Source organism: Anguilla anguilla, chromosome 13 (genome assembly GCF_013347855.1).
Source record: "Anguilla anguilla isolate fAngAng1 chromosome 13, fAngAng1.pri, whole genome shotgun sequence".
NCBI lineage: Eukaryota > Metazoa > Chordata > Actinopteri > Anguilliformes > Anguillidae > Anguilla > Anguilla anguilla.
In genome coordinates, this window is record NC_049213.1 from 1,756,784 (window position 1) to 1,772,241 (window position 15,458).

The window sequence follows — 15,458 nt, forward strand, 5'->3', positions numbered from 1 at the left end:
TTTATTAATAACGTTAGCTTGGTGACATTGATGTGCCCGACAACGTGGTCATTTAGCTAACTTAGCTAGCTAGCCAAACAGTCAGTAACACAGATACGTCCTTGGTGATATTTAGGGATAATGTCAAGGAGGAAAGGTAAAAGCCAAAAAACCATAGACAGTTTTTTCAGACGGCCGAATCCTGGAGGTGATGGCGATGAGGAAGAGACTGCTGTTTGCTAACATTCGCGGCTCCACCGAGTCACCATGTTAGCCGAGCCTCGGGTCGACGAAGCGCAGCCGAGGACCTCCTCCTCGGTACAGCCAAGCACCCCGTAGAGTGCAAAACTTTGATATTATTTATTTTGTTGTTGTTTAAATGTGCCCAGCATTCCAAGGCTTGTTGTAAGATTCAATAGCCAATCAGGACTTGAATACAAGTTTTTTGTAGAGTGCAAAAACTTTGATATTATTTATTTTAATGTATTTTGTTGTTGTTTAAATGTGCCCAGCATTCCAAGGCTGAAAGAATCAGTAGCCAATCAGGACTTTTTTCAGGTTTTTTGTAGAGTTTAAAAACTTTGATATTATTTATTTTCATTTAATTTCTTTTGTTGTTGTTGAAAACACAGCATTCCAAGACTGTACATTGTTGTCAGATTCTTTGTAAGACTCTGCTATTTTTAAAAAATTAAATGTGTGTTGAAAAAATGACTTATTTATAACAACATTCACATTACGTAGTCTCAAATCTCCAGTCAGCTTTTGGCACTGACTTAATGTAGGGCCCTATAAAATCTGTGTTATAGCTTTTTTCAATTCTCAATTCCAGGATTCCGTCCATGATTCTGTTATCACAGAAACTATAGGGCCCTACCTTAATGCTGCCATCAGTCTGTCGCTGGCCCGCACAGGGCCCCCGTCAAAAAAGACACTTGGCCGCCGGCCCCAATCAAAAGACACTTGCCACCGGGCCTAACAAATTTTCTGGGGGAAACCCTGATATACTACTACTGAACAGCCAACCTGTTTATCTTGAAATGAATTACCAGTCAGATTCATTGGATAAAGCCCAAACAAAGTACATTGTACATACCAAACAGGAAACCAACTAAATTATTATTTCTACAACACATGTTCTGTTGAATTAATTATCAAACCTAATCATTCCTTCTCTTCAGTTAGTTCTTCTTTGACAGACAGCATTGCTTAGAAAGCAGACAAGGAGACTCCATCACCAAACTGAGATTCTGTTCCATGTCAGTCATGGACAGAAGAAAGAGGGAGAAGCTTAAAACAGACCTCGGGGTAACACCTGTGCAAACCATACAGTCAACAGGTGGGTCATTTTCCTGCACCATGTAAAGTGAGGCCCAGGGTAGAGCTTTTGTGAGGAAAAAGTGGCATATGCAAGAGAAAGTGGGATTTCATAATCCCATGGTTAGGTGGTAACTTTTCCAATTTTTTTCGAAGGCACAATATAAAGCTTGTAAAGTAAGGCTTTTTGAAATTAATTAATTTTTGCCACCTGCAGCACAACACTCTTAGCACAGAGTACAAACAAACAGCACACAGCACTCTTAGCACAGAACACAAACAGCACACAGTACTCTTAGCACAGAGCACAAACAGCACACAGCACTCTTAGCACAGAGCACAAACAGTACACAGCACTCTTAGCACAGAGCATAAACAGCACTCAGCACAGAGCACAAACAGTGCACAGCACAATTAGCACAGAGCACAAGCAGCACACAGCACTCAGCACAGAGCACAAACAGTGCACAGCACAATTAGCACAGAGCACAAACAGTACACAGCACTCAGCACAGAGCACAAACAGTGCACAGCACAATTAGCACAGAGCACAAACAGTACACAGCACTCAGCACAGAGCACAAACAGTGCACAGCACAATTAGCACAGAGCACAAACAGTACACAGCACTCAGCACAGAGCACAAACAGTGCACAGCACAATTAGCACAGAGCACAAACAGTACACAGCACTCAGCACAGAGCACAAACAGTGCACAGCACAATTAGCACAGAGCACAAACAGTACACAGCACTCTTAGCACAGAGCATAAACAGCACTCAGCACAGAGCACAAACAGTGCACAGCACAATTAGCACAGAGCACAAACAGCACACAGCACTCTTAGCACAGAGCATAAACAGCACTCAGCACAGAGCACAAACAGAGCACAGCACTCTTAGCACAGCACAAACAGCACACAGCACTCTTAGCACAGAGCACAAACAGCACTCAGCACAGAGCACAAACAGTGCACAGCACACTTAGCACAGAACACAAACAGCACACAGCACTCTTAGCACAGGGCACAAACAGCACACAGCACTCTTAGCACAGAGCACAAACAGCACACAGCACTTAGCACAGAGCACAAACAGCACACAGCACTCTTAGTACAGAGCACAAGCAGCACACAGCACTCAGCACAGAGCACAAGCAGTGCACAGCACTCTTAGCACAGAGCACAAACAGAAAACAGCACACAGCACTTAGCACAGGGCACAAACAGAGCACAGCACTCTTAGCACAGAGCACAAACAGCACACAGCACTCTTAGTACAGAGCGCAAAGTGCACAGCATTTCACTTAGCACAGTGTCCAAAGGAAACTCCTGTTCTGGATTTTGTTACAATCAGTACATTGCAACAAGCTGTGAAATGATCGTATGACAGACTTAACCTAATGTTTGTGGAAGGATTAACCCATTTAAGGCCACTTACTGTCAGAAATAGCTGCATGCCATGAAGAGTAAATGCCTCATATCCACCTCCCAGGACATTTAATCAGTCAGATAAACACTTTCTGTGATATACCACTACTGGACAGGGCCTTTAGAAAGAGCTTCAGTCTTTCCACTGGTGAAATTATAGATCGGCAAGTAAAATCAATGGGGTCCTAAATGCAGTTTAGATCACCAGCTGATGTAACTTTAACATCATTGACTCGCTGGCTCTTCAACTGCAGCTATGCACCATGAAAATGACAATGTCATTGTGATCGCTGGAGACACATAAAAATGTGTTTTTTTTATTTATTTTATTTTGGATTGAATAACTACTGTCTAATGCTACCATGTACCAACAAGCTAGCAAGCAGTCAGGTAGACTGCTTGCTAGCGCGGGTAATGGAGGGAGGCAAAAAAACAGAGGCTAATGTAAATTTACTTACATGGAAAATAAATCAAATTAAAAATGCTAATATTGCCTGCGCCATACACCAGTTGACTGTTTCATTCATTAAGGTTTGTCCTTAAAAAGTGGTGATAAACCTAACAAAGTAATTCCAGCGGCCACTGCATTTTCACAATTAGTCTCCAGTCGGTTGTTGCCATGGACATATCTGTGTTGATGATGCTGTACTTTGACTTTTGATTGCCCGACTGCAGTCCTTGTACCTTGTTTCTTGTAGCACCTGTGCATAGTTGACATTTTTCAACTGCTTGCTTCCTTACTGCTGCTACCTTGTCATGGTTTGGCTTGTAAAAGAGGTTTTCATCTCAGTAAAAACAAAAAAAAAGGTTTGACCACAGTTAATGGTTTTCCATATCAGATGAATGAAGTAGACTCAGGAAATAAGCCAGAATGTAGCTCGTCTCAGTTGGGTTATCTCTCCCAACCATTAATAAAAAGAAAAAAGAGTACAGAGGGCCAATACAAAAGGCACATCAATCAGTGGCACAGGCTGTGTGATGCTAGCCAATACTGCATTAAATATCCCAGCTGTGTGAATGCAGAAGGTGCTCAATGTTCAACTAAGATTTTATCTTAATAGTTTTGCAGCTAACGGTCCAACGCAAGGCACAATTACATCTGGGTTTGTCCAGTGAAGTCGGTAATCGGCTCCTAGTAATTCACAGTGAAGAGAACCTGTAATGTGTGTATGAACTGCTCTGTGGCAATGCTGAGAACCATTCATGTGATGGAGTGCAACAGATAACATCATCTGAAAGCCAATACAGACAACAAACAGCCCTAAAACCCAATAGAACAGAACACTCTGGGATCTGCGTCACATTAAATACTTGCAGATTTCAAAAGCACACATTCTTTCTGAAGGAACTGTGGTACTTTCAAGAAGCCTACCTTTCCTAAAAACATCAACAGTGTGCTACTCTGTTTGATCCTAATTAGATGGCCCCTGTTTCTTAACTGATACTCCAAACCTCTGGCTTGCATCCATGATCCCACACATCATACATCACATAGTTCCATTTGTCTCCAACGCCTATGTGCTTATCTGTCATGTACTGTTGTTACACGCAACTTAACTTGACAGATTTTTATCCGTTCAAGGACTACAGATCAAATCCAGCTTTTTACTAAAGCTGACACTCTTATGTACACAACTGTGGAAAGGCTGCTTATTGCGCTTTTTCCCAGTTAAATAAATGTTACAAAACAGAAAATAAATATGTTCTGACAGCATGAACAAGTTCCAGCTACATCAATGAGAAAATGTTCTTTCCGTTTTTCCTCTTTTTGATTCATCTGGGTTTTAGCTTGCTTTTAAAATCTTGAGCGAAACACGCACACTGTTTTCCTTGGAAAACATGGACAGTTTGTTTAACTGCTAATAGTTCATGATTAAACAGACAGGAATATGAGCAAGCCCAGCTAGCCTGACTTTTGAACTTAATTAAATGCCAACATATGTTTCAGAACAGGATTATTCATGACATCACTCAATGCTGCTTGCTATAACTCTATTTAGCATGATTCAGTAGCGTGTTTCAGGTACATGGTTAATATATGAGAGAGACACTTCATGCCTGATTTTCAGAGATACCCCTTAAAGCTTCTTGCCTTGTCAGAACATGTAATGGAACAGCATAAATCTGCAATGTCTCTTTCCTCCTTTTTAACTTTTTTTCTTTGAATTTAACATTCGAAAAACGTTTGAGCAGAAGTTCATTTGCAAACTTCGTGCTTTCTGTGCAATCTGTTGTCATAGCAAAAATGGGTGTCTTTGGTCGTTAAACGTGTTAAAATTAATTCAGAACTGGAGGGGGACACGCGTGACGCATTCGGTCAGGTAGCTGACTTTCAGTGACTCCCCCAGCGAGGCTGGGCACATGATCCCCAGCCTTCACACCCCCCACACCATCATCCGCTCTCTGAGTTTCTCTGCCTAAATAAAGAACAAAACACAGAAGGAAGGCAGACTGTCTGCGCTCCTTTTCTTAAAGAAAACAACTTTAGATATTTGGGAGACGATCGCTAAGCGCAAAACGAAAAAAAGGAGCTGTTATGATTTCGGTACATGTTTGTTTAGTTTCTGAACACTGTGTATGCTTCTGAAAAAAGACCAGATTGTTTAAAGTGGTTCTCAGTTTGTTTTTGAAAAGGGCGGCAGGGGGTGTGCTCATAAAATCAGCTGAGAAGTAGCTGGAGCTGCTCTGAGGCACGTCCGTCATATTTCAGCATTCGCTTTTTCATTGATTTCCAAGCAGAGTCATAACCTGCCAATATACGCTGAACCCGTTTCCAGGAAGGAATAATGGTGTTTTCCAGAATATTCCGCCTAAGATGGAGGAGAGTAAATATAGCAAACTCATTCAGCTGCTGTCAAATGCTGACTCTTATGAGCGTTGATGTTTCTTGCGGAAAAGCACCCTGAGCATTTATCACAGGGCAAATCACATTCATAAACACTACTTTACCTCTGATTTGTTATTTCAATCAGCCCAACTGCCTAAGTTACTGGGTCCTAAAGGCTGAGTCTCTGAATCAGTTCAGATAGGGACTGTTCTGCTGTTGCTTATTAATGCCCAGCGCCTGGCATTTCATCACTTGGTCATTAGCAATGCATTGTGGGCTGTTTTATACTATTTCCAATATAGCTCTGGGAGATCCCAATTTCTGCTCAGATAGGAAATGTTTATGATAGCCCACCACCCGTAAACCGTGATGTCCCATCCCTCCAGCACTTTCACTACATTCTTCACGCAAAGCCTTTTCAATAAAAGGCAGTGACAAGCTTGATAAATAATGTGTGCGTATTTCTAAACTTGTGGTATAGCCTATATTTATGACAGATAAAAAATTACTTTCGGGGGCTGCTGGGTGGTTCATTCGGTTAAGGCACCGTGCTGTAGCCGCACAGGCCCAGACTGAATCGACTGTGGCCGGCAGCTCCATAGGACGATGCGCATGTCCAGGCCAAGGGAGGGTTTGCGTAATTACATCCTACAATTTTAATAGGCAAAGAAGTATGTATTTATATACTGAGTGTTAATAAGAACATTAACTAGCCATATGGCGAAGGCTTTACTGCTCAAGAGATATTGCTGCATGTTGCTAATTAAAGAAATTATCTTACATTAGCCTATATTTTCTTGGCCTAAATGCAGCCATCATAAAGTCATAGAATTTAATTAATTTAAAATTCAAACACTAACAGCATGCCACCACAATGTTATGCAGTAAAAATGAGCGAATTAATTAATCTTGTAGGAAGTGCAAGAAGTGTTACCATTTCTGCAATCTGCAATGCCAAGGTTTCGTGATTTAATAAGTATCTCCGACTTCAGAAATGGGAACATTTCTTGCATGAACATTTACATGTTAAATAGCTTTACACCCATAATTTGCATGCATGCACGCGTTTATAATAAATAATAATCTGTTACTTAGAAAATACCAAATTCACTGCTGTGTGCACACCAGTGTTTTGGCTCACATCTGTTTCAACCTCCACTGACTCCCTCAGTCCATAATGACAGAAACCGAGCATCCTGTAGCTTCCTTGTCCAGTACTGCCTGAATAAATTAAGGTCTCCACATGTGTATACTTATAAACCACCTGCACGTGACATCAGAGGCCTGGCCAGAGGCCGGACACTACACAGTGCTCACACATATCCACACAAACGGAAAGACTGCTCAATCGAGTTGAAAAAAAAAAACACAGAACACATGCCTGTTCTTCCAGAAGATCCTAGACGGAGATACCCAATTCTCACAGGAAGACTACCAGTTTAAACATTGGGATGAATATATGTAACTAGTTCCAGCTATAATAGTTCGTATGTCTAACACATGCCTTTTGAATATATGTACATTTATCTAAAGTCAATAGGAACGATGGGGTATATGAGGGACCAAAGGTGCTAAAGCACTTGACTGTGACACCTGGGAGAGCTGCAGCACCTGAGAGAGCTTCAGCACCTGAGAGAGCTGCAGCACCTGAGAGAGCTGCAGCACCTGGGAGAGCTTCAGGACCTGAGAGAGCTTCAGGACCTTGGACAGCGTCAACCCCACTCACAGGCAGGGCAGCAGATCAGCTGATCCCGTTTGTCTAATCATTAAGCTCTACAAAATACCCAGAGCTCAGTCTGAAAGAGGAACCATCCCTCCATGGTGACTCTCCCACTCTCCCCCACTGTCCCTCTCCACCTCTCCCCATCTGTCCCACTGTCTCTCAACCCCTCTACCCCACTGTCCCTCTCCACCTCTCCCCATCTGTCCCACTGTCTCTCAACCCCTCTCCCCCACTGTCCCTCTCCCCCTCTACCCCACTGTCCCACTGTCTCTCAACCCCTCTCCCCCACTGTCCCTCTCCACCTCTCCCCATCTGTCCCGCTGTCCCTCTCCCCCTCTACCCCACTGTCCCTCTCCACCTCAACCTCTCTCCCCCACTGTCCCTCTCCCCCTCTACCCCACTGTCCCGCTCCACCTCAACCCCTCTACCCCACTGTCCCTCTCCACCTCTCCCCATCTGTCCCACTCCACCTCAACCTCTCTACCCCACTGTCCCTCTCCACCTCAACCCCCCTACCCCACTGTCCCTCTCCCCCTCTCCACCTCTCCCCATCTGTCCCACTGTCTCTCAATCCCTCTCCCCCACTTTCTCTCTCCACCTCTACCCCACTCCCTCTCCCCTTCTACCCCACTGTCCCGCTCCACCTCAACCTCTCTCCCCCACTGTCCCTCTCCCCCTCTACCTCTCTACCCCACTGTCCCTCTCCCCCTCAACCTCTATCCCCCACTGTCCCTCACCCCCTCAACCCCTCTACCCCACTCCCTCTCCCCCTCAACCTCTCTCCCCCACTGTCCCTCTCCACCTCAACCCCTCTACCCCACTGTCCTTCTCCCCCTCTCTACCCCACTGTCCCTCTCTCCCTCTCCCCCACTACTCCACTGTCCCTCTCCCTCTACCCCTCTACCCCTAAACCCCTCTTTGTTCTGCTTCCTGATACACATTCCTTTTTGTTCATATGATCTTATTTTTGTGGTTAATTTTTTTAGTTTAAGTTAAATGGTGATTAAAAAGGATGTCAGTCATCTGTTGACCAGTATCCACGTCGTCCGTTCACCACATGACACGTGACCAGTCCCAGCACTGTGCCACTGAGGTATAAAACCTTTTTTTAATTAGGACCCTGTGTGCCTATTAAAATATTCAGAGTAGAAACAGGTGCCGATCCGGAGTTCAGAGGGCCTGCAGAACAGAGAGGTGCCAGAGCAGAACCCCGTCTCCTTCCACACATCCAGCCCTGGCTGATAGTGAGAGCAGTCATGGTCAGCACTGCGGCTCAATGTCATTCCACCACAATGTGATATGATTTGTCAAGGTTAGCAAAGACGGCAAAAACATAACTGTAAATTCTAACATCCTCCCTTGTGTAAATCAACACAGTCCATTTCCTGCCTGGAGGTTTAAGACTATATAACTGTCAGATTGAATGAAATTTGAACTACAATTTTGTTAGAAAGAATAACAGTTACCTTTGGAATGTTTTTTGTCATGTAACTAATTTAAACTTGTGAAATTAGGCCTACTGAGTTTTTAAAAAGAAGTTACAACAAAAAATGCTGTGTTAAGGCTCTTGACAGTTCTAATGCTCACTACTGTACCATCAGCAGCAGGAAGAAACTTGTAATTCTGAGCTTTCCAATAACAGGAAACATGCTCTTACTTTCATTTCACACACTATCCCAAACCACATCAGCCACAGGTAAAAGCTTACATCTCATCACAGTGGCAAAGCTAGGGGTTCAGACTGGGGGGAATTCAGAACAGAATGAAATGTCAACTGGGGTGCAGATGGATTAACAGAGGGACAGTGAAAATGGACTGAGACCGTGACATGTGTGTGACTGTGAGCGGGGTGTGTGTGACTGTGACTGGAGTGTGTGACTGTGACTGGAGTGTGTGACTGTGAGCGGGGTGTGTGTGACTGTGACTGGAGTGTGTGTGACTGTGACTGGGGTGTGACTGTGACCAGGGTGTGTGTGACTGTGACCGGGGTGTGTGTGACTGTGACTGGAGTGTGTGTGACTGTGACCGGAGTGTGTGTGACTGTGGCCAGGGGGTGTGACTGTGGCCAGGGTGTGTGTGACTGTGACTGGTGTGTGACTGTGAGCGGGGTGTGTGACTGTGACTGGAGTGTGTGTGACTGTGACCGGAGTGTGTGTGACTGTGACCGGAGTGTGTGTGACTGTGAGCGGGGTGTGTGTGACTGTGACCATGATGTGTGTGACTGTGACTGGGGTGTGTGTGACTGTGACTGGGGTGTGTGACTGCGACTGGGGTGTGTGTGACTGTGACTGGAGTGTGTGTGACTGTGACTGGGGTGTGACTGTGACCAGGGTGTGTGTGACTGTGAGCGGAGTGTGTGTGACTGTGACTGGTGTGTGACTATGACTGGAGTGTGTGTGACTGTGACTGGTGTGTGACTGTGACTGGAGTGTGTGTGACTGTGACTGGTGTGTGACTGTGACCGGGGTGTGTGTGACTGTGACTGGAGTGTGTGTGACTGTGACTGGTGTGTGACTGTGACTGGAGTGTGTGTGACTGTGACTGGGGTGTGACTGTGACCAGGGTGTGTGTGATTGTGACCGGAGTGTGTGTGACTGTGACTGGAGTGTGTGTGACTGTGACCGGAGTGTGTGTGACTGTGACTGGAGTGTGTGTGACTGTGACCGGAGTGTGTGTGACTGTGAGCGGGGTGTGTGTGACTGTGAGCGGGGTGTGTGTGACTGTGACTGGGGTGTGTGTGATTGTGACCGGGGTGTGTTCGACAGTGATCGGGGTGTGTGTGACTGTGATCGGGGTGTGTGCGAGTGTGTACCCAAACTTTTAAATCCCCTCTTGCATCTAAAATGTTATCACAAACTCAAAGGGTCTCTGGCCCCTTTAATTATCACTGGGTTACAGTCGTGTTTGTCACGAGAGAAAATACTGATAGAAAATGGCGTAGATTACAATCAAATTACTTTCAGATAAAACAGAAAAGACTGAAGACTTTGGAAGAGTAGAGGAATTAATGACTGGAGTGCAGAATGACTAATGGGAGAGGAGTACAGGCCTTTGGCACGACTGATTACTCTTCCCCCCTATTAACCGGGGGCTCCTACAGAGACCACGCCCCCCAGAGAAACCCCGCCTCCAATCAAAAAGCAGTGAAAAATACATCACTTATTGATGCCTAGCCCCTTTTCTCAGAAATGAACTTCTCTTCCCGTGACTCAAACCTGACGTTCACAGGTTCAGATTGTGGGAAGCATCATCAGTGCGTGGAGGGGGCTCAGCTGACAATCAAGCATCAATGACATCACAATTTCTTACCAGTGTCTGGCATTAGCACGTCTGCAGCAGCAGTCTGGGAAGTGCAAGGAGCAAACACACTGTCCTAGCCGCCTAACCACAGCCTTCCACCGCGTGGCTTCATCACCACCAATGAACAGACCGTGTGGTTTGTACTGCAGGTGAAATGTATCTGTTTTGCTGCTGAGATTCATTGCAAACAGTGGAAATGACCAAAGCCATGCACGCCGTCTTTCTCCTGAAATAGTGCTCAGGATCTGTCTGGTGGAAACCTGCCACGAGTGCTGGCTCTGCACTCCGCAATAAGCAGGTTATTTAATTCTTCAATCCCAAGTCTGAGTCCAGTGCTGTTAACTGACAATTGCTCAACCAATACTTAAGAAATAAATAAACTTCTATGGCCAAGAGATAAGCTGAGCTGGCTACTGCAAACCCCAGTGCTACTGCAGCCCCACAGAGATACCATCAGCCCCTTCCATCAGCCCCACAACCCCAATCTGCGCCTGGGGGGGGAGTGTACCCCCCACCTCTCAGGACTGTGTGCATGTCACTCACACGCGCACACAGACTCTCATACCCACCCACCCACACATACACACAGACTCTCATACCCACCCACCCACACATACACACAGACTCTCATACCCACCCACCCACACATACACACACTTCAGGCAACTCAAAGGCAGTTTGTACAGGACGGATACTCAAATCTGGCCCTGGAGGCCAGCAGTGCTGCTGGTCTTCATTCTTCCCCTCTAATCAGGACTGATTCAAACCTGGGACAGCAGGTGAGTTAAACCTCTGGCCAATCAGTGGCATTAATCAATCAATGAACTGTCAGGCAGAGGAGAAGGCCAGCAGCACCACTGGCCTCCAGAGGCAGATCTGAGCATCCCTGCTGTACAGCATGCCTTTCTGGGCTGCTTTAGAGATACGATCAACACCTTCTGTCTCCCATGCAGCCCCAATCCACTCCTGAGGAGCAGGCAACCACCCCATGCACTCATTAGGACTGTGTGCACATGCACGTGGATGTGCTCTCTCACACACACACACACACACTCGCACGCACATATGGACACACTCAAAGCACACGCACGCACACACACACACGCACGCATGAACACACACACAAACCACAGTTTTGTGTGTGTGGGGGTACGTGTGTGTATGTGTGTGTGTGTGTGTGTGTGTGTGTGCGAGTGTGTGGGTGTGTGCGAGTGTGTGTGCGCGTGTGTGTGTGTGTATGTGTGTGTGAGCATGTGTGTGTGCGTGTGAGTGTGTGTGTGTGTGCGTGTGCGTGTGCGTGTGCATGTGCGTGTGTGAGTGTGAGTGTGAGTGTGAGTGTGTGTGTGTGTGTGCACGCGCGTGTGTGTGTGTATGTGTGTGTGCGTGTGCGTGTGTGTGTGTATGTGTGTGTGAGTGTGTGTGTGTGTGTGTGTGCGTGTGTGTGTGCGTGTGTGTGTGAGTGTGTGTGTGTGTGCGTCTCTCAAACACTGCACGGTCTTCATCTCCACTTGAAAAAAAAAGCAATTTAATTTAACTCCTACTGAAGATTAAAAGAGCTACAAATCTCCTGTCTGCGGTTTTAAGATAAGAATAAGAATTAGGCAAAGCCCCGCCCCTCGTGCGGTTCAGATCACACGATCAGGTACGTTCTACTTCACTGGCCCAACTCAGGCCTGCACTCAGTGTTCAGGATCAAAACTTTGTCCTCAGCAATGCAATCGGGGGGCTATGTTGTACATCCACATCTCTGGGGCCTAGGGCAAAACTGCACTTCTTTTACATTGATGTTTCCCTTACCACAATATACAGGCTGCCAATTGCTAAAATATTCACGCTCCCTAATCTAATGGAAGACATTATTTTCCTCTGGAGTGCAAGTTCATTTGTATTGAACTGCCAGACTAATGGTTTACTCTTCATCGCCTCCATTCAAGATGAACATTTATCCAAAAAATGCAGACAGCGATTCCAAGCGTAATGGCACCACGAGCGCGAGGCAGCAGGCAATTATGCAACGATTTCAAGGAACAGAGATTCAAGATCCTATCATAATCCCTCATTCCGAAACAGCACGGATTCCTCGGCCTAAAACCAAAGCCAACGCTAACATCCAACACTAACACTGCTAATAGTTTTTCTAAGATCCCCCCCCCCCCCCCCCCCCCCCACCACCTCCGGCGGGCCACTACAATTACTGCATTACCGCAATTCATGTGAAATGTCATGCTCCCTGCGATGCGCAATCTTGTGCCAAAACTACATTTAGACCGTCAAGACTAAGAGACTGTGACATGTATTATGTGACATAACTGGCTCAGTACTGAACAGGGGGAAAAGCAGGCCTAAAGCAAGCAGGATACGACGAAAGTATCTGACGGAGTACGCCTAGCCGACATAAGACAAATAAGAAATGTCTTCCTCATCTTTCTCTGAATCAAAGAGTAGCTATCAGGTATATATCAATGTACCAACTCCTAATGTACCAACTCAATGAATTAAATCCTTATACAGGCTATTATTCAGGACCTTGGACAACATTTATCGCACCAGGGGTCTTTCACAAAACAATCCAAGACAGTTTTAAGTCTGTTTAAAATGCAGTTCAATTCTGGTCTTGCTTACTTCCCAAGTGCAGACACAACTTTTCAAATCTAACCGGCAGACAACCGCTGTTACCATAAAGTTGCCGTGAGCTAGCCTACATCACAATTTTAGGTGTCATGTTCATTTCACCACAAAAAATTTCGCAAGACTGGTCTGAAGTTAGGTTTACAAATCACTGAAACAGCGTACAACTCAGCTCAGGGCGGTCCTCGAGTCCTTAAGTTTAAAATTAGAAGTCAGCACAGAGTTCTTTTTCAAAGAAACGAGCTTCTACAATGAAACGAAAAATCTAGAAATATACAAATACCCTTTATCATTTGAATGCAAGGTCAACTTTAGATCCTTTAACGAAGTAAGCAAATAACATTTTTAAATGGGGAAAATTGTAGAGGCAAATCAATAGCGAATAACAGAATCGCTGTAGAAACGCGAGTCCAGGCAGCATTACATCGCTGGCATAGCAGGGCTAAAACAAAACACCCTTAACAGCTTTTAGCCAGCGCGTGCTCGAATCCAAGTTTCAAAATGTATGCATTCCGCCTAAACACTTCACACATCTCCCAGCATTACAGCTCAGCGCAGTAACAATACGTAGCCTAGCCAACATCAGCATAATGCAGCTCAAACATCCTCCTCTTACCTTCGTCGTGCATTCGCTGCAGACACAAAGTCAGGTTTCCCCTCCAGCCAGGCATCGCAAATCAAGACGAAGAAGCAGTGTTGAGTTGAAAAAACAATTAAATAATCAAAAAAAATGTAAAGAACGATAACAGAGCCAGAGCACGTTTCGTTCAAGTGAAAAGGCCAGATATGAAATACGAAAATAAACCGTCTCCAGCGGTTAAACGAGCAGGTGGGTCACAGAAACCTCGGTGGTATGGAACCGTAAAGCGCTTAAATTGCGGTGCATTAGCCTATTCGACCACCACTTCTGGACATACACGCGCAACTCAGCAGTACTGAAGGCTGATCAAGCAACTGACTCGCGCGCTACTGTCACATAATTGTTCGCCAAAGTGTGAAAGCCGCGCCGCATGCTCCTGAAGTCTTCGGTATTTGACTCCAGATTCAAACCGAATGGACGGACCGTTGGGGACTGAATAAAGACCTTCCTAACAGCACACCACATCTTTCCTTTTAAATTCTAGAACCGAGTGCGCAACAAAGCAAGTCCTATTAACACGAACACGTTCTTCACAACGTCATAATTAACTTCAGTCTGCACAACAGAACATTGTGCATTTTGCGTAATACTTATTGTGGGAAATAAATGTTTGGCATGCGAGAATATGTAAAGCGTAATCATCTTTTATGATTATTTCCCGTCTAAGAGCAGCCTTGGGACACACAGTGGTAAACAGAATAAATGTGAATTGAATGCAAAAAAAAACATATTCGCACAAAAAAGTATTAAACTAAATATTAACAATAAAATTTTGAAGCCTATTCCTTAAGATCAGCATAGATGCTAGTGAACAGATAATTGCCGTTATGATGTGCACAAATAGCCAACGAAGACAACTGTAGAATAGGAACTGGAGATTTAATTACAAATGAATTAATTGCAAAGTATATGTTAGAATGGCATGCTGATAGGTACGAAAGACATCAAGAGCAGTAGTTCCCAAACTTTCTAAGCCCGTAATACACCAACTTAATGAAAGAACAGGGGAGAGCGGGGAAGCAACGGTTTTCGTATTTGGCTCAATTGAGAAAATATTACTAGAGGTAGATGAATACTTTTTAAATAGAAACAACCTACATCCACTGACTATGATTACACACCAAAATTAAATTTCTGGGACAAAGGCTACCATTCACTAGCAATCTAACCGAAAGTACAGAGAGGAAATGTTAACCCAGAGGCTGGGGTAAAAACTAGCTAACGGTCTTAATAGCTTTAAATGTTAAAAACAAAGTAAGGCGATTAAATACAATTCTATGTTGTATGATACAAACAGTCTTTAATTTATTTTTTGATTACTTTTATATGTTTTTCGAGGCCTACCAGGTGAGAATTTGTCACAAGATCGTAACTACATTATTCTCTGGTTCCCGTCTAATGTCTGTTCCATCCAAACAGCTGTATCAGTCGATGTCACATGTCACCACGTAGGCTAAAGGTCAAGTTGAGTTAAATAAATGCACTACGATCCAGTGTGATTTGAACAAATCCTACCAAAATGTTAATTAATAGTCTAATTAATAGGGGACGGGGGGCGTGTCTACACTTGTGCCTAAGTTACACATACAATACAATAGCCAAATAATAAAGTTGG

The 15,458-nt window shown here is 44.7% G+C and overlaps 1 protein-coding gene across 1 annotated transcript in view; it reads right to left on the reverse strand.

The window, feature by feature from the left end:
* Positions 1–14,111, reverse strand: part of grip2b (glutamate receptor interacting protein 2b) — a 363,734-nt gene extending 349,623 nt beyond the window's left edge. The window contains exon 1 of the mRNA XM_035389243.1: positions 13,820–14,111. Within this exon, the coding sequence (XP_035245134.1) occupies positions 13,820–13,874 (55 nt within the window). The 5' untranslated portion in view covers positions 13,875–14,111. The remainder of the gene's footprint in view (positions 1–13,819) is intronic.
* Positions 14,112–15,458: the final 1,347 nt, after the last annotated feature.